The following is a 19880-nucleotide window of genomic DNA, read 5'->3' as shown; positions in this document are numbered from 1 at the left end:
CACTTTTGTCCATGTCTCCGAATCTCATTTTTATGTCCCACCTATGTATGGAATCATATAGTTCTTACTTTTTTCTGATTTACTTATTTCACTTCGTATAATGTTATCAAGGTCCATCCATGTTGTTGTAAATGATCCAATGTCATCATTTCTTATGGCTGAGTAGTATTCCGTAGTGTATATGTATCAAAGCTTTTCAATCCACTCATCCACTGACGGACACTTGAACTGTTTCCAGATCTTCGCTATTGTGAACAATGCTGCCATAAACATGGGGGTGCATTTCTTCTTTTGAAATAGTGCTATGGTGTTCTTGGGGTACATTACTAAAAGTAAGATAGCTGGGTCAAAAGGCAGTTCGATTTTTAATTTTTTAAAATTTATTTATTAAATTTAATGCAGTGACATTGATAAATCAGGGTACATATGTTGAGAGAAAACATCTCTAGATTATTTTGACATTTGATTGTGCTGTTGTACCACTCCCCCAAAGTTAAATTGTCTTCTGTCACCTTCTATCTGGTTTTCTTTGTGCCCCTCCCCTCCCCCAACCCCTCTCTCCTTCTTCACCCCCTCCCCCCTCCCCCCACCTCTGTTGCCATCACATTCTTGTTCATGTCTCTGAGTCTCATTTTTATGTCCCTTCTATGTATGGATTCATATAGTTCTTAGTTTTTTTTCTGATTTACTTATTTCACTTCGTATAATGTTATCAAGGTTCATCCATGTTATTGTAAATGATCCGATGTCATCATTTCTTATGGCTGAGTAGTATTCCATAGTATATATGTACCAAAGCTTTTTAATCCACTCGTCCTCTGACGGACACTTGGGCTGTTTCCAGATCTTCGCTATTGTGAACAATGCTGCCGCAAACATGGGGGTGCATTTCTCCTTTTCGAGCCATTCTATGGTGTCCTTGGGGTATATCCCTAAAAGTGGGATAGCTGGGTCAAAAGGCAGTTCGATTTTCAGTTTTTTGAGGAATCTCCATACTTTTTTCCACAGTGAAAATTTTATATTTTTATTGTATTTTTTCAATTCTTATTTTTCATATTTTTAGTTGTTTTTTGTTAAGCATTCTTAACAATACCACTGTCAAATGGCATCAAGAGAAGAAATCAAATAATATGGCACCACAAGACAGAGATGTAGTTCATAAATACAGTAAAAATCTCAAGAAAAAAATTTCAATCACATGTAAACTTTGGAGTTAAACAATAGAGAATTAAAAATGAGAGTTCTGAAAATACTCAGCGAGACGTGGGAAAACACCAACAGGCAATTTAATGAGCTCTGAAAACAAAACGAGTACCTCACCAAGAATATTGAAACTTTAAAAACAGTGATGAAGAACTCAATATATGAACTGAAAACTGAGTTAGCAAATTTAGCTAATAGAACCAGCTAGATAGAGGAGAAAATCAGTGACATCGAAGACAGACAACTATAGATGATAGAGGAGAGAGACTGACGATATAAAAAAACTGAACAAGCTCTATAAGAACTGTCAGACTCCATCAGAAAGAGCAATATAAGAATAATGGGTATATCAGAAGGAGAAAGGGAGAAGGAAATGGAAAGCCTATTCAAACAAATAACTGATGAGACCTTCCCAAGCCTATGGAAAGAGAGCTCTAAATCTAAGAAGCAAACAGAATGCCGAGTTACCTCAACCCAAATACATCTTCTCCAAGGCACATCATAATAAAACTGTCGGCCTGACCCGTGGTGGTGCAGTGGTTAGAGCGTTGACCTGGAAACGCGGAGGTTGCTGGTTCGAAACCCTGGGCTTGCCTGGTCAAGGTACAAATGGGAGTTGATGCTACCTGCTTCTCCCCCCCCCCTTCTCTCTCTCCCCTCTCTATAATGAATAAATAAAGTCTTTAAAAAAATAATAATAATAATAAAATTGTCAAAAATCAATGAAAAAGAAAAAATTAAGGCAGCTAGGGAAAAGATGATCATAACAGATAAAAGAAGATGCATTAGGTTATCATCAGACTTCTCAGCAGAAGCTCTACAAGACCAGAAGAGAGAACTGAAACATTCAAAGTCTGAAAGAGTGGAATTACCAGCCAAGAATACTATATCCATCAAAGTTAGCCTTCAAATGTGAAGGAGAAATAAAAACTTTTACAGAGAAAGAGAAGCTGAGGGAATATATCACCAGAAAACCGCCACTGCAGGAACTACTAAAGGGAGTTATCCGACCATATACAAAAAACAAAACAAAACTACAAGTAAAAGCTCCAACAAGGACATAATAAGAATAAGGATAATCTGTGACAACAATAACATAAAACAAGAGAGGATAAAGATCTGCAATATAAAGGAGGATTAAGTGCAGAAGCACTCATAGGATAAAAAGACTCTTCTACATGACAATTTTTCTCTTAAAAACCTAATGGTAACCACTCACAAAAAGGTCAATACTGAAATGCACAGCATAAAAAAAGAAGACAAGAAAAAAAGTGTGGAATACAAAAAAAAAAAAAAGTTTGCTGGAATACCAGCAAACAAAAACGACGGACAGAAACACAAAAGAGAAGAACCAAATGAGACACAAAACTACTAGAAAGCAAAACATAAAAAGGCTATGGGATATCCTCAAATGTTAATAATTACCCTAAACCTAAATAGAGTGAAATCACAAATAAAGAGGCACAGAATAACAGATTGGATCAAAAAGCAAAACCCAACCATATGCTGCCCTCAAGAGACACATCTAAGATGCAAGAACAAAAGTAGACTCAAAGTGAAAGGTTGGAAAACAATTCTCCAAGCAAATAATATCCAAAGAAAAGTATGTGTAGCCATGCTCATATCTGATAACACTGAATTCGAGACAACAAAGGTAACCAAACCAAAGATGGACATTTTATAATGATAAAGGGGACACTGTTATCAAGAAGACATAACATTTACTATATATACGCCCAATCAGGGAGCACCAAAATATATAAAACATCTACTAACTGACCTAAAAATAGAAAAAGACAAAAACACAATTGTACTTGGAGATCTCAACACACCACTGACAGCTATAAATAGATCATCCAAACAGAAAATAAATGAAGAAATGTTGGCTTTAAATGACACACTGGACCAAATGGACATAATAGACATTTACAAGGCATTTCATTGCAGTACATCAGATTATAAATTCTTTTCCAGTGTGCATGGAACATTCTCAAGAATACATTGGGCCACAAAATTAACATCAACCAATTTAGAAAGATTGAAATTATACCAAGCATATTTTCTGACCATAAGGCCTTGAAATTAGAATTAATGGCAAAAAGTAAGTAAATCCACAAAAATGTGGAAATTAAATAAAAGTGACTTGGTCAAAGAAGAAATAAAAGCCGAGATCAAAAGATATATACAGGCCTGACCTGTGGTGGCGCAGTGGATAAAGCGACAACCTAGAATGCTGAGGTTGCTGGTTCAAAATCCCTGGGCTTGCCTGGTCAAGGCACATATGGGAGTTGATGCTTCCTGCTCCTCCCCCTGTTCTCTCTCTCTCTCTCCCCTCTCTCTCTAATAAAAATGAATAAATAAAATCTAAAAAAAAAAAAGATTGTAAATAAATAAATTAAAAAAAAAAGATATATACAGACAAATGGGAATGACAACATGACACACCAAAACTTTTGGGATTCAGTAAAAGCAGTAATAAGAGGGAAGTTTATATCATTGCAGGCTTATATCAAGAAAGAAGAGGGATTCCAAGTAAACAGCCTAACATCACATCTTAAGAAACTAGAAAAAGAACAAAGGCATGCCAAAGTCTGCAGGAGAAAGGAAATAGTAAAAATCAGAGCAGAACTAAATGAAATAGAGAACAGAACAACTACAGAAAAAATTAATACAACAAAAAGATGGTTCTTCAAAAAGATCAATAAAATTGACAAACTGCTGACTAGCCTCACTAAGGAAAAAGGAGGAAGGACTCATATAAACAAAATCTGAAATGAAAGAGAAATTACCAGAGACATCATAGATATACAAAGGACCATACTAGAATACCATGGAAGATCATATGCCACCAAATTCAACAACCTAGAGGAAATGGATAAATTCCTACACCAATACAATCTTCCCATACTGAATTACGAAGTGGAAAACCTAAATAGACCCATAAGCTGGGAGGAAGTAGAAACAATCAACAAAAACCTTGAGACAAATGAAAATAAAAACACAACAACCCTAAATCTATGGAACACAGCAAAAGCAGTCCTAACAACAACAACAAAAAATCCTAGCATTACAGGCCTACCTCAAGAAATAAGAGAAATCTCAAACAATCTAACCTTATATCTAAATGAACTAGAAAAAGAAGAGCAGAACCAAAAGTGAGTAAAAGAAAAGAAATAATAAAGATCATAGCAGAAAGAAATGAAAGAGAGTCTAAAACAAAACAACACAAAAGGTCAATGAAACCAAGAGCTGGTTCTTTAAAAAGAGAAAGAAGACTGATAAAACTTAACCAGACTAATCAAGAAAAAAAGAGAAATGATCCAAATAAATAAAATCAGAAATGCAAGAGGAAAGTAACACCACAGAAATACAAAGAATTATAAGGAAACCATACAATTATATACCAACACATATTTTGTCTCAAAGCAGCACTATACTTACCAACTGAAGATAGAAATCAGTAGGACTATTTATATGACAAACCATAACTGAAACATCTGTCATTTCTTTAGGCAAAATAGGTGGATGGTAGTATAAAGTCATATTTTTTTCACAATGACTTCTTGAGTGTGACCTAAACCTAGTTAAAAAAATAATTAAAAGCATTAAAAAATTTCTCCATTGATTTGAAAGAGATAGACAGAGAGAGAGAAGAGGGGGAGAGATGGAGAGGGGGAGGGGGAGGAGAAAGAAAGGGGGGGTGGAAAGGAGAGAGAGAAACATCAACTTGTTTTACTTAGTTGTTCCACTTTAGTTGTGTACTCATTGATTGCTTCTTGTACATGCCCTGATTGGGGGTTGAACCCACAACCTCTGGCACGGTGGCTTGATGCTTTATCCACTTAGCCATCTAGCCAGGGCCAGGAGCCATTTTCTTTTTCTTTCTTTTTTCTTTTAGGTGAGAGGAGGAGAGATAGTGAGGCAGCCTCCCACATGTGCCCCAACTGGGATCCACCCAGCTGGGGTGAATGCTCAAGTACTGAACTATTTTTAGTGCCTGAGGCCCATCCATTCCAATAGAGCTATCCCCATTTTCTGGAGCCACATTTGAACCAATCAAGCCACTGGCTGTGGGAGGGGAGGAAGGAGAGAAGAGAAAGAGGGAGAGAAGGGGTGAAGGAGATGGGGAGAAGGAGATGGTCACTTCTCCTGTGTGCCTTGACTGGGAATCAAACCTGGGACATCCATATGCCAAGCTGATGCTCTAACTAACCACTGAGAAACTGGCCAGGTACAGAAGCCATTTTCTTGAAGTCTCTCTTCTCTCAGTGACTTGTTCTGAAGAAAGGACTTGTACATACACTAAATTATGTCTCAAGAGTATGCCCCTTCCAATTCCTCTCTTCCAACTTATAACACTTCTAGGTATTGTCTCCAATGATCAAACCAGGTCAAATAAAATACCAAGTCCTAAAACGCAATAATTAACCTTCAGATTGGTGTTGGAGCATCTTCAAGGGGGACCTGTAATTCCACTCAGAGTCTTTCAAGTTTCTGCTCTTCAAGTTGACCTGGTAACCAGTTTGTAGTAGTAGTCAGTGAGGACACTGGAGGGCTCTCATTGCTCCTTCCAGCTCCTACAACTCTTATTTTTATTTTTCCAGAATGGAACCTATTTGTTTCATTTCTATAGTCGTGTAATTGCTCAGGAAAGAAAGTTAGTGCCTTGCACTAACTAACTGTGGTAACTAGTCATCTTTATTCATCAGAGGTGAGGGAGGAAAGGAATTTTCAGTACTCATCCTAGATTCATATATTAAACATAGAGGGGTTAGGAAATTTAAGTCAGGACCTATTAAATTATAATTCTTTTTTTTTTTTTTTCTTTTCTGAAGCTGGAAACAGGGACAGTCAGACAGACTCCCGCATGCGCCCGACTGGGATCCACCCGGCACGCCTACCAGGGGCGATGCTCTGCCCACCAGGGGGCGATGCTCTGCCCCTCCGGGGCGTCGCTCTGCCGCGACCAGAGCCACTCTAGCGCCTGGGGCAGAGGCCAAGGAGCCATCCCCAGCGCCCGGGCCATCTTTGCTCCAATGGAGCCTTGGCTGCGGGAGGGGAAGAGAGAGAGAGGAAGGAGGGGGGGGGCGGGGGTGGAGAAGCAAATGGGCGCTTCTCCTATGTGCCCTGGCCGGGAATCGAACCCGGGTCCCCTGCACGCCAGGCCGACGCTCTACTGCTGAGCAAATCTGCCAGGGCCTTAAATTATAATTCTTGAAACCTTAGTGCAGTTGCTTATGAAGTTATCAGGAGTATAAAAAGTGTTCAGTATCTACAAATAGTTTCTACTTTGAGGTATCTTACTTTCTTTGTTCCCTTAAATCAAATGATCTAAATTTAGTTTTCACAGACAACTGTAACTAAACAGCAATATTTTTAACCTCGTATAGAGTGTGATGAAGTTCACTTTGGAGCCCCTAGTTTTTAAAGGTAAAATGTGTTCTTGCAATATGTAGCTATAATCTCAAAAAGTATGTAAGGTGTAATAAATTACCTACCTAGCCAGTTCCATAAAAATTAATGCATCCCTAAGAGACACAGGCATGTCACTTCTTATTTTATTTGTTGGTGGTTTCTGCAGATCCACAATAAGCATACCATCTTCTTCTCGAAAAACCTTCATTAAAACAGCCTTGTTATTTACCATTTTCAAGAATTCTACTTTAGCTTCTTCTCCCCATACTTCATTCTGTGGAAAAGTTAAATTCCAATGTACTTAGTAATTATAATTAGCTCTGAGGTTACAATGCTCTGGACTTAGCTTTATACCAATCAAAGTCTGCAAACCCAAGTAGAGGCACTGAGCCAACCACAGACACGAAGCAGCAGCTGGGGCCACAGACCTTGGGACAGTCTTAGGGATGCACCAGTCTTAGGGATGTACAGTACATGGGTCATACTTTGATTTTTATATATTGTGTCTCAGGTTTCAGTTATTGCACATTAGGACATAGTTTCACTTCTAAATATTAACATGAAGATTATGAATGTTTTGAAATAAAACAAATATTAGATGTGAATTTTACACTTAAATGATGAAAATTCAAAAGATAATTTAGGAAGTATAATAGAAGATAAATACAATCAAGATGTTCATAATTATCATCAATTAACTTAGTTCCCATTACTAGCAATATATGAGATATACGTTACTTAACTAATAAAGAAAAATATTGTATTCACCCTTTGGAAAAAGATTTTTTAAGTTGATCTTTGAAATTTTAAGTCCCTAAACCTAAAGTAAATTTCAACAATTGGCTACACATTCTTAAAAACAGAAAATAAAACAGCTTTCTAAAGATTTTGAGTATAAAAGCCTTAAAAAAAAGTAAGGTCTTCTCAGACTAAAAGAATTTAAAAAGAAACAGTTTTACCATTTTGAGGAAAACATCAGTCTACTATGTTTTCTCTTAGCTTTCATTCATTTTTTTCATGCTTTCAAATATCGGCAGAATGCCTACCATGTGTGCTATCTGGTCTGTGAGTGACTGGCGTACAATGATGAGCAAAGACACAGACTTTTGCTTTGGTAGATTTCATAAAAATAGAACAGCTTGACATACACCCTTACAAACAATCCCTACCTCTTTGGAGTTTGCCATCTTGCTGGAGAATACCCAGATACTCATAAATAATACACAGCAGAAAGCTGCATGGGTACAAGGAGAGTAACGAACAAGTGCCACACAAACAGTAAAGAAATGCACAGAAACAAACCACGTCGTATTTTATTTTTCCATACTTATTTGACTCCAAAACTTACTGGTTTACCTGGATAGTTCCCCTATTACGACCATGTTCATATATGCTATTCAGCTCAATTTCCCACTAAGAACGCTTCAGTTGTGGAAACTGAAGTTTGTCTCCTTTTCCATTGGCACCTATCGCATTATTATGCAAAATGTATTTCGCAGAAGAACTGTGCCTTAAACCTACACTCAGTAATCTCATTGGCAATACTTAGCTAAAACTGGAATACTTAGCCCCCAAAGATTTCACCTTCACTTACTGAATTCTGTGGAATAATGTCCTTCAGTGAGCATGGCTGTGCTAATGGCTGGAAGTCTTTCAGCAGCTCTTCAATATATGGTCCGGACTTCCTTAGGACCGGACATAAGTCATTTAGTACGATGTGTTGTGCAGCAATGTGCTCTGATTTCACATGGGTATCGCCAGCTCTAAGAAGAAGTCCAGTAACATTTTTTTAAAATAATGCTTCAAACCCAAACTTGTCGCCCCGCCCTCATAAAAGTTATGCATTTCTAAGGATACTCTCCTTACACTAAATCTTCTAGAAAGTTAGACTCTACTTCATACTTTCTTACAATATAGATTTAGTCTAGCTTTAATAAGTATACACAGTAGAATCTATCAGTAGAATGAAATCTCAGTTGCCTTTATCTAAATTGTCTTTTATATATCTATATATCTATTCAGTTAAAACTTAAGGAGATAATGATGCCCCTAAAGAAATGACTATTAAGTCATTATTTCCTTGGAGATAATGTAGTTAAAACTGGTCCTTATTACAAAAACATTTTCAGTTTATTTTCCAAGAACACTAAGGGAAACATTTTTGAATATTTAGAATGAGCCACTTTAATATGTATTAATAAAATTAACATGCCACTTCAACATGCATTAATAAAATTATAGAAGTCTGATTAAAATTTTTTACTCAATCATCCTGCAGCTAACTATAACATTTTAAAGGAACTATTTTTACTCATCATCCCCTGCTCTGAAGCAACAAAAAGAGTACTTAAGTTCAGATACATCAAAAAGCTCCTTTTCCATACTTCCCATTTAGTAACACTAAATGATAATACTTTACTAATTTAGTAATTAGTAAGACAAATTATAGAACAAAATATAAAGTATATACCTTAGAAGTGAAGCAATATAAATTATACCTCTCTACCCTTTCCCAACTTCCTTTTTTCTTTAGTATCCACCCCTGCCCCCAATCACAAATGGTTCCAAGCAGGCCAGGACCACACAATAATTATAAAATACCATACCCTGCAACAATTAGGACTTTGGAATTTCCAAAATCTACCAAGAATATTTGTATTAGTGCAACTTCACAGACAAAGAATTTGGTTGGATGTTTTCTAGTATTTTTATTTTCTATTGGTGTTAATTCAGTGATAATTCCTCGATACCACTTTCCATTTTCAATACTGCTTACAAATATTGCTGCACCTAAATAATGAGGGAGACAAATAATTATCAATGTTTATGGAGAAAGAATACCTAATAAGCTCTAATTTACAAACATATACATTAGTTCCACCAAGAAGTCTTAATTCCTTTATCTCCTGATGATATAAATACTACACCAAGAGCTGTGAGAAAGATGAAGGTAGTGTATTATGACAGTTTCTGTTATACAGAACCTTATGAGCTAAATGGGGAGATAAAAACAAAGAATATTCAGTGGTCACCTTTCGAGGACCTATGTTTTATGAACTGTAACAAAGGTGAATGAGAGCATGCTGCCACCTAGACATTTAGGACAGGCAAATAAATGACTCTCATACATTGTACTTGTAACAATACAGGCCTTCTTTCTATCCTTATGCATGTACACATATTCATGGACAGATGTACATATACTAAAATTTATAAAATACTGTGGTGACATAAAAGAAGAATCAATTACCTCCCTTGGTTAAGCAGAGAGAATAAAGAAACAATAAAAGGCAGAATGTGAAATGTCAAAATTAAATTAATACACAATGAAGTTCAGAGAAGGGGAAGATGAACCAAGGACCTAGCAGCAGAAGAGGATCTTATGGAGGGATCAGATGAATTACAAATTAATAACCAGAAAAAAAAAAAGAGCAATGAAGAAGAGACCCGAATTTGAATGCTTACTATGAGTTCACCAATAGTCTCAGTATTTTATGTTTGAATTCACTTACTCTGTCAACAAACCTTTGGAGATGATGATTCCATCACATAGGTGAGTAAACCAGGCAAAGAGAGGTTGAATAGCTAGCCCAAGCCACACTGTACTTAAAAGGAGGAGGAGAATGCAGGTAGTTGTAGAGCCCATTCTCTTAAAAACCAAGTTATGCATTGCCCTGGCTGGTTAGTTCAGTTGGTTAGTGTCATTCTGAAAAACTAAGGTTGTTGGTTTGACTCCCAGTCAGGGCACATATGGGAAGCAACCAATGAGTGTACAACTAAGTGGAACAATAAATGAATACCTCCCTCTCTCTCTAAAAAAAGAAAAAAAATCAATCAATAAAAATAAATAAATCTGTTTAAAAAACCAACTAAATTGCACATTGCAGAGAAATTTGGTGAGACTTGGTAACTGATAATCCATTGTGCATGCTAATAAAAGCAGCAGAGTTTAGAGGCACAACAGGGCAGCCTTTTAATATTTTCAGTTCCACCAAAATATTCGTTTGGCCTTCAGATTGTCATGGACCTTTTATTCTTATGTTTTCATATACCACATAACCAATATTATTAGTTTTAAACTACATGCTATTAAATCATTCTTTCTTAAAACAAATAAGAAGAAAGTCTGTTAAAGGCATTTATTGTTCCATATAATGAAGAACAGGTAGGAAAAGAGAACAAGAAGATACTCTTCGAAAGCATCACATAACCTTACTCCCTTTATAACTTATTTCTAAAAATATAAATGAGTACTTAAATCATGTATACTTATGATATCAGAGTAATGGCGATGTGAGAGATACTCCTGATCTCCCCCCTTGAAATGTCAACAAATTGAACAATTAAAATGCAGCAAAGGAACCACATCTGGGCTCACAGGCGTGCCTGAAAGATCCACACACTGAATGGACTAAAGGTAGGATGGGTTGAAAAGGGAGTTAGAAGATAAAACACATCTGTGGTGGGCTTTGGAGAGGAGACAAACCTGGAGTGACTGATTTTTGTTCTTTTTTCTCTGCTGGACTATGGAGACAAGGGAAACTAAGGCTGTTTGGGATTTGTCTGAGGGGTACAAAGAGGGAAACCTGGAGTGATGGTCTCCTTCTGCCAGGAGGAGCAGTGAGAGAGAGGGGCAGAGAAGCAGATAAACCAAAGCTGCCAAGCGAGGAGTCATGGTCAATGTTCCCGTGGTCTGCCTGAGCCTGCACTAGGCAGAGACAGAGAAAACTAAAGTGCAGCCCCCTCAGCCTCCCAGATTCCACCTCCCTCACCTCATGGTAAAGCCATGAAGCTGAAGTCATAAAGCCTTCAAAACACACCCCACCCACCAGTGCGACTGCAGCCCCACCTACATCATTGTGACAGCAATATGTCATTGGCAGACAATTCAGGAACTTCACAGAGCTAAAAGTTATAATACAGTGACACCTACTGGAAGAAACCTCTCAAACTGAAATTTATTTTTCCTTTTTTCCTTTCTTTCCTTCTTTTTTTCTTTTCCTTCTAAATGTCATTTTCTTTAATTTTGATATTTTTTATTCTTATTCTTTTTTGGGTGTTTTGTTTTTGATTTTTTTGTTTGTTTTCTATCTCTGTGGTTCTTGTCATAATTTTTAAAATTTTTGTATTTTTATTGTATTTTTTTTAATTTTTTTTTTTTTTTTACAGAGACAGATTCAGAGAGAGGGATAGATAGAGACAGACAGACAAGAAGGGAGAGAGATGAGAAGTATCAATTCTTCATTGTGGCACTTTAGTTGTTCATTGATTGCTTTCTCATATGTGCCTTGACTGAGGGGCTACAGCAGACTGAGTGACCCCTCGGCTCAAGCCAGCACCTTTGGGCTCAAGCTGGCGAGCCTTGCTCAAATCAGATGAGCCCATACTCAAGCTGGTGACTTCAGGGTTTCGAACTTGCGTGTCCCAGTCCGATGCTCTATCCACTGTGCCACCACCTGGTCAGGCTATTTCCATTTCTTTTTAGTTCTTATTTTTTTGCTAAGGTTCTTAATCATACCATACTCATATGCCATCAAGGAAGAAGAAATCGAACACCATGGCTACATAAAACAGTGACAGAGTTCAGAAAAAAAAATGACACATCTCCAGAAGCCTGACCAGGCAGTGGCACAGTGGATAGAGCGTTGGACTGGGATGCCGAGGACCCAGGTTCAAGACCCCAAGGTCGCCAGCTTGAGCAAAATAAAAAATGCTCACCAGCTTAGACCCAAGGTCGCTGGCTCAAGTAAGGGTTTACTCAGTCTGCTGAAGGCCCGCGGTCAAGGCACATATGAGAAAGCAAGCAATGAACAACTAAGGTGTCACAACGAAAAACTGATGATTGATGCTTCTCATCTCTCGCCGTTCCTGTCTGTCTGTCCCTATTTATCCCTCTCTCTCTCTCTCTCTGTCCCTGTAAAGAAAAAAAAATGACACATCTCCAGAAAAAAATCTAAATCACATGGGAACCTTGGAGTTAAACAATAGAGAATTCAAAATTGAAATTCTGAAAATACTCAAGGTGTGACAAAACACCAATAGGTAACTTAATGAGTTCAGAAACAAATTAATGAACAAAATGAATACCTCACCAAAGAGACTGAAACTTTAAAAAGGGATGAAGAACTCAATACATGAGTTGAAGACTGAGGTAGCAAGTTTAGCTAACAGAACAAGCCAAAGAGAAGAAAGAATCAGTGACACCAAAAACAGACAATAAGAGATGCTACAGAGAAAAGGAGAGAGACTCACGAATTTAAAAAACTCAGAGAGCTCTAGAACAGCAGTTCTCAACCTGTGGGCTTTAGGCGACCCCTGTGTTTTGGTCGTTCGACCCCCACCAGGGTCGCAACCCACAGGTTGAGAACCGCTGCTCTAGAAGAATTGTCTGACTCCATCAGAAAGAGCAATATAAGAATAATGGTTATATCATAAGAAGAGAGGGAGAAGAAAATGGAGAGCTTATTCAAACAAGTAATTGATGAGAATTTCCCAAGCCTTTGGAAAGAGTTAAATCCTCGACTCCAAGAGGCGAACAGAATACCTAGTTACCACAACCCAAACAGACCAATTCCAATGCACAAAGTAATAAAATTGTCAAAAATCAATGACAAAGAAAGAATCCTCAAGGTAGGTAGGGAAAAGAAGAACGTAACATACAAAGCAAAGTCCATTAGGTTATCATCAGACTTATCAGCAGGAACTCTACAAGCCAGAAGAGAGTGGACCCAAACATTCAAAGTACTGAAAGAGAGGACTTACCAGCCAAGTATACTATATCCAGCAGTTATCCTTCAAATATGAAAAAGAAATAAAATCTTTTACAAACACACAGAAGCTGAGGAAATTTATCACCAGAAAACCCCTATTGTAGAAAAATACTACAGGTGGTTATTGGACCAGACACAAAGAAAAAAAATCAAAACTACAAGTAAAAGCTCCAACATTGTCACAATAAAAACAAGGATAATCTGTGACAATAACACAAAAGGGGGGAGGATAAAGATCTGCAGTAGCAAAGGAGGATGGAGTGTAGGAACACTCAAAAGACAAAAAACTCCCATACATACGAACATTTTTGTCTTAATTATCTAATGGCAACCACCCACGAAAAAGCCACTACTGAAATACACAGCTTAAAAAAAAGAAACAGGGGAAAGAAGTATAAAATCCCAGCAACAAAAATAGCCAACAGAAATGTTTAGAAAAGAGAAGAACCAAACAAGACACATAGCTACTGGAAAACAAAACATTAAATGGCTATAGGACCGTGATGGCGAATCTTTTTATAAAAACCACGCATTTTTGCAGTGTTGGTCAACCTGGTCCCTCCCGCCCACTAGTGGGTGTACCAGCTTTCATGGTGGGCCAATCGCAGCACCGTTTGGTTGCTCCACTAAGCCACCATGAAAGCTGGAACACCCACTAGTGGGCGGGAGGGACCAGGTTGACCAGCACTGCAAAAGTAGGCAGTTTTTATAAAAAGGTTCGCCATCACCGCTATAGGAAATCCTCAAGTGTCAATAATTACCCTAAATGTAAATGAACTGAATTCACCAATAAAGAGGCACAGAGTAGCAGATTGGGTCAGAAAGCAAAACCCAACTGTATGGTGCCTTCAAGAGACACAACTAAGCTGCAAGGACAAAAGTAGACTCAAAGTGAAAGGTTGGAAGACGATTCTCCAAGCAAATAATATCCAAAGAAAAGCAGGTGTAGCCATACTCATATCTGACAATGCTGACTTCAGGACAAAAAAGGAAATCAGAGACAAAGATGAATATTTCAAAATGATAAAGGGAATATTGTATCAAAAAGACATAGCACTTCTTAATATATAGGCACCAGGGAGTACCAAAGTACATAGGACATTTATGAACTGAACTAAAAATAAAAACAGACAAAAACACAATCATACTTGGAGATTTCAACACACCATTGACAGCTTTAGATAGATCATCCAAACAGAAAATCAATAAAGAAATATCAGCCTTAAGTGACACATTGGACCAAATGGACATAATAGACATTTACAGGGCATTTCATCCCAGAACATCAGATCATACATTGTGCTCCAATATGCAAGTAACTTTCCCATATGTTGGGCCACAGAACTAACATCAACCAATTCAGTATGAAAGAAATTATACCAAGAATATTTTCTGACCATAAGGCTTTGAAATTAGAATTCAACTTCAAAAAGGAAAAAGAGAAACCCACAAAAATGTAGAAATTAAACATATTTCTAAAAAATGATTGGGTCAAAGAAGAAATAAAAGCCAAGATCAAAAGATATATACAGACAAATGAAAATGACAACATGACATTTCAAAATTTCTGAGATACAGTGAAAGCAGTAATAACAAAGAAGTTTATATCATTACAGGCTTAAATCAAGAAACGAGATATCCCAAGTAAACAACTTAACATCACATCTTAAGGAACTAGAGAGAGAAGAACAAAGGCTACCCAAAGTGAAAAGAAAGGAAAAAGTAGAAATTAGAGCAGAACTAAATGAATTAGAGAACAAAAAATATACAGAATAAATTAATACAACAAAGAGCTGGTCCTTCCAAAAGATCAATAAAATTGAAAAACCACAGGCTAGACTCATTAAGGAAATATAAGGACTCATATAAACAAAATTTGAAATGAAAGAGGGAAAATTACCACAGACATTATAGGTATACAAAGGATCATAGTAGAATACTATGAAAGGTTATATGCCAACAAATTCAACAATGTAGAGGAAACAAATAATTCCTAGACTGAGTCACAAAGAACTGGAAAACCTAAATAGACATATAAGCAGGGAGGAAATAGAAACCACTACCAAAATCCTCCCCGCAAACAAAATTCCAGGAACAGATGACTACACTAGTAAATTCTACCATACGTTCAAAGAAGATATGGTAGTTATCCTTCTTAAAGTCTCTCAAAAAATAGAAGCAGCCTGACCTGTGGTGGCGCAGTGGATAAAGTGTCTACCTGGAAATGCTGAGATCGCCAGTTCAAAACCCTGGGCTTGCCTGGTCAAGGCACATAGGGGAGTTGATGCTTCCAGCTCCTCCCCCTTCTCTCTCTCTGTCTCTCTCTCCTCTCTCTCCCTCTCTGTTTCTCCTCTCTAATAATGAATAAATAAATTAATTAATTTTAAAAAAAACCTTTAAAAAAAAAAATAGAAGCAGCAGAAATACACCCCAACACATTTTATGAGGCCTTATACCAAAACCTGGCAAGGATAACACAAAAAAGAAAACTACAGACCAATACCTCTAATGAATACAAATGCAAAAATCCTCAACAAAATTCTAACATCAAATACAACAACACATCAAAACAATAATACACCATGATCAAGTGCAGGGGTCCCCAAACTTTTTACACAGGGGGCCAGTTCACTGTCCCTCAGACCGTTGGAGGGCCAGACTATAAAAAAAACTATGAACAAATCCCTATGCACACTGCACATCTTATTTTAAAGTAAAAAAACAAAACGGGAACAAATACAATATTTAAAATAAAGAACAAGTAAATTTAAATCAACAAACTGACTAGTATTTCAATAGGTACTATGCTCCTCTCACTGACCACCAATGAAAGAGGTACCCCTTCCAGAAGTGCGGCGGGAGCCGGATAAATGGCCTCAGGGGGCCGCATGTGGCCCACGGGCCGTAGTTTGGGGACCCCTGATCAAGTGTAATTCATTCCAGGAGTACAAGGATTGTTCAATATATGGAAATCGATCAATATAATACACCACATCAACAAAACAAAGAACAAAACTCATATGATCCAATCAATATATTCAGAAAAGGCATTCAATAAGATACAACATCTCTTTATGTTTAAAACACTCAATAAAATTGAAATAGAAGTACCTCAACATAATAAAAGCCATTTATGACAAACCATCAGCTAATATCATACTGAATGGTAAAAAAATGAAGGCTTTTCTTCTAAAATCAGAAACAAGACAAGGCTGCCCACTCTCATCACTCTTGTTCAATATAGTTCTGAAGTTTTAGCCAGAGCAATCAGGTAAGAGAAAGAAAAAAAAGGCATCCATATTGGGAAACAAGAAGTAAAGGTATTACTTTATGCAGAATATATGATCCTGTATCTAGAAAACCCCAAAGACTCCACCAAAAAACTATTAGAAACAATAAACCAACATAGTCAAGTCTCAGGATACAAACTCAATATACAAAGGTCAACTGCTTTTTATTTTATTTTATTGATTTTAATTTATTGTGTTCACATAGATTCAAGTGTCCCACCAAATACATCCTACCCACTCCCGTATTCCCCTCAACACCCCCCCTTCCCCCCTCTCCCTCACGCTCTCCCCCCTTCCCTCCAGGATTTGCTTTTCTGCTCTCTATAACGCTGGTGTTATGTGTATATAATTTCACCAATCTCTTTCCCTTCTCTGATCCCATCTCATCCCCTTTCCCTCTGTCCACTTTCCCTCTGGTCTTTTTGATCCCACCTCTGCCTCTATTCCATTCCTCAGTTCACATTGTTCATTAGATTCCTCAAATGAGTGAGGTCATATGATATTTTTCTTTCTCTGACTGGCTTATTCTACTGCTTTTTTATACGCCAACAATGAAATATCAGAACATAAACTGAGAAATAATTCCTTTTACAATTGCAACAACAATAAATACCAAGGAGTAAACTTAAAAAATATGAAGGACCTATATACTGAAAATTATAAAACATTATTGAAAGAAATTGAAAAGGACAATAAATGAAAAATTATTCCATGTTTCTGGATTGGAAGAATCAACATAATTAAAATGGCCATATTACCCAAAGCAATATAAAACTTTAATGCAATCTGCATCAAAATCCCAAAGTCAATTTTTTAAAGCAACAGAACAACAACAAAAAAATTTACCAGGTTTGTATGGAATCATAAAAAACCCTGAATAGCAAAAACAATCCTGAGAAAAAAGAATGAAGTCGGAGTTATCACACTATTTGATTTCAATAGAGCCAGAATAATCAAGACATCATAGTATTGGCAAAAAAAATAGACACACAGACCAACGGAACAGAATTGAGACCAGAAATAAAATCACATGTATATGGACAAATCATCTTCGACAAAGGAGCCAAAAACACACAATGGAGAAAAGAGAGCCTCTTCAATAAATGGTGCTGGGAAAACTGGAAAGCCACATGCAAAAGAATGAAACTGGACTACAGTTTGTTCCCCTGCACAAAAACTAATTCAAAATGGGTCAAATACCTTAAATATAAGATCTGAAACAATAAATTACATAGAAAAAAACATAGGTACTAAGCTCATGGACCTTGGCTGTAGAAAACAGTCTACAAATTTGACCACAAAGGCAAAATAAATAAATAAATAAATAAGACTATATCAAACTAAACAGCTTCTGCACAGTAAAAGAAACTGACAACAAAACAAATAGGCAGTCAACTCAATGGGTGATGATATCTGCAAACACCTTCAATAAAGGGTCAATATCTAAAATATATAAAGAATTCACAAAGCTCAGCAACAAACAAATAAACAATATAATTAAAAAATGAGGAGAGGACCCGAACAGACACTTTTCCCAAGAGGACATATAAATGGCCAATAGATATATGAAAAGATGCTCATTTTCACTAGCTATTTGAGAAATGCAAATCAAAACGACAATGAGATACCACCTCACACCTGTTAAGATTGGCTATTATCAACAAGACAGGTAATAAACAAGTGTTAGAGAGGCTGTGGAGAAAAAGGAATCCTCATTCACTGCTGGTGGACATGCAAATTAGTATAACAATTATGGAAGAAAGTATGGTGCTTCCTCAAAAAATTAAGAATAGAATGACCACATGACCCAGCAATCCTTCTACTGGGTATCTACGCCCAAAACTCGAAAACATTGGTACAAAAAGACACATGCAGCCCCATGTTAATCGTAGCATTATTCACAGTGGCCAAGACATGAAAACAACCAAAGTGTCCCTTGATAGAGGACTGGATAAAGAAGATATGGTACATATATACCATGGAATACTACTCACCGATAAGAAATGATGACAGTGACATTTACGACAACATGATGGACTTCGAGAACATTATACTGAGTGAAATAAGTAAATCAGAAAAAGCTAAGAACCTTATGATTTCACACATAGGTGGGATATAAAACAGACTCTTAGACATAGATAAAAGTCAAGTAGTTACCAGGGGGAAGGGGACTTGAGAGAAAGTGGTGGCGGACTGGGTGGTAGGAAGCATGTAAAGAGGGACAAATATAAGGTGACGGAAAATGATTTGACTTTAGGTGATGGGCATACAACATAATAGTTCAAATGCTATAGAAATATTTAACTGAAAGCTATGTACTCTTACTAATAAATTTCACCTTGTTAATTTTCTAAATAAAATTAAAAAATAAATCATGTATACTTAACGGTAAAATAATAATTTTTCTTAACTTAAAACAAAGGGTGACTTTGCTTTTCTTAGGACATTTTCTGAATGTAAGCTGAGCTCTTTGGAGAATTATTTGCAGCCATAAAAACTAAGTTTAATATTACACTTACCTCCTCTTAGATACTCATGATTTAAGTGTTATTTTTGGTATTAAAATTATTAATACTTTTTGTCAAAAGTATATGATGATCCTAGGCTTCTAATATTCTGTTAAACTACACAGCTGAGAGTTAACCACACTTTTAAAGAACTACTATACAATGCTAAACAGATAATACTTTCTTTTTTTTTTGTATTTTTCTGAAGCTGGAAACGGGGAGAGACAGTCAGACAGACTCCCGCATGCGCCTGACCGGAATCCACCCGGCACGCCCACCAGGGGGTGATGCTCTGCCCACCAGGGAGCGATGCTCTGCCCCTCCCGGGGCGTCGCTCTGTCGCGACCAGAGCCACTCTAGTGCCTGGGGCAGAGGCCATAGAGCCATCCCCAGCGCCCGGGCCATCTTTGCTCCAATGGAGCCTTGCTGCAGGAGGGGAAGAGAGAGATAGAGAGGAAGGAGAGGGGGAGGGGTGGAGAAGCAGATGGGCGCTTCTCCTGTGTGCCCTGGCCGGGAATCGAACCCAAGACCTCTGCACGCCAGGCCGACGCTCTACCACTGAGCAAACCGGCCAGGGCCAGATAATACTTTTTGGTATTAGTTATATAATAAGAAAAACGCTCTCTTAGTAAGTCAAACAAATAGTTTCATCTTAATACAGAGAGTATAATCAAATTTAGTCAATAGGATTATAA

General features: G+C 37.2%; 1 protein-coding gene across 1 annotated transcript in view; it reads right to left on the bottom strand.

Annotated features, from left to right (window-relative positions):
* The window catches only part of RNF17 (ring finger protein 17), a 158645-nt gene that overhangs the window by 62321 nt on the left and 76444 nt on the right, over window positions 1-19880 (bottom strand). The window contains exons 13-16 of the mRNA XM_066254842.1: window positions 9225-9408; window positions 8213-8381; window positions 6702-6892; window positions 4645-4783 (exon numbers count right to left, since the gene is read on the bottom strand). Coding sequence (XP_066110939.1) covers window positions 4645-4783; window positions 6702-6892; window positions 8213-8381; window positions 9225-9408 — 683 coding nt within the window. The remainder of the gene's footprint in view (window positions 1-4644; window positions 4784-6701; window positions 6893-8212; window positions 8382-9224; window positions 9409-19880) is intronic.

The sequence above is a fragment of the Saccopteryx bilineata genome, chromosome 2 (genome assembly GCF_036850765.1).
Source record: "Saccopteryx bilineata isolate mSacBil1 chromosome 2, mSacBil1_pri_phased_curated, whole genome shotgun sequence".
In the NCBI taxonomy this organism is placed as follows: Eukaryota; Metazoa; Chordata; class Mammalia; order Chiroptera; family Emballonuridae; genus Saccopteryx; species Saccopteryx bilineata.
Note: the sequence above shows the minus strand (reverse complement) of the source record. Positions and strands in the feature narration are given on the sequence as shown.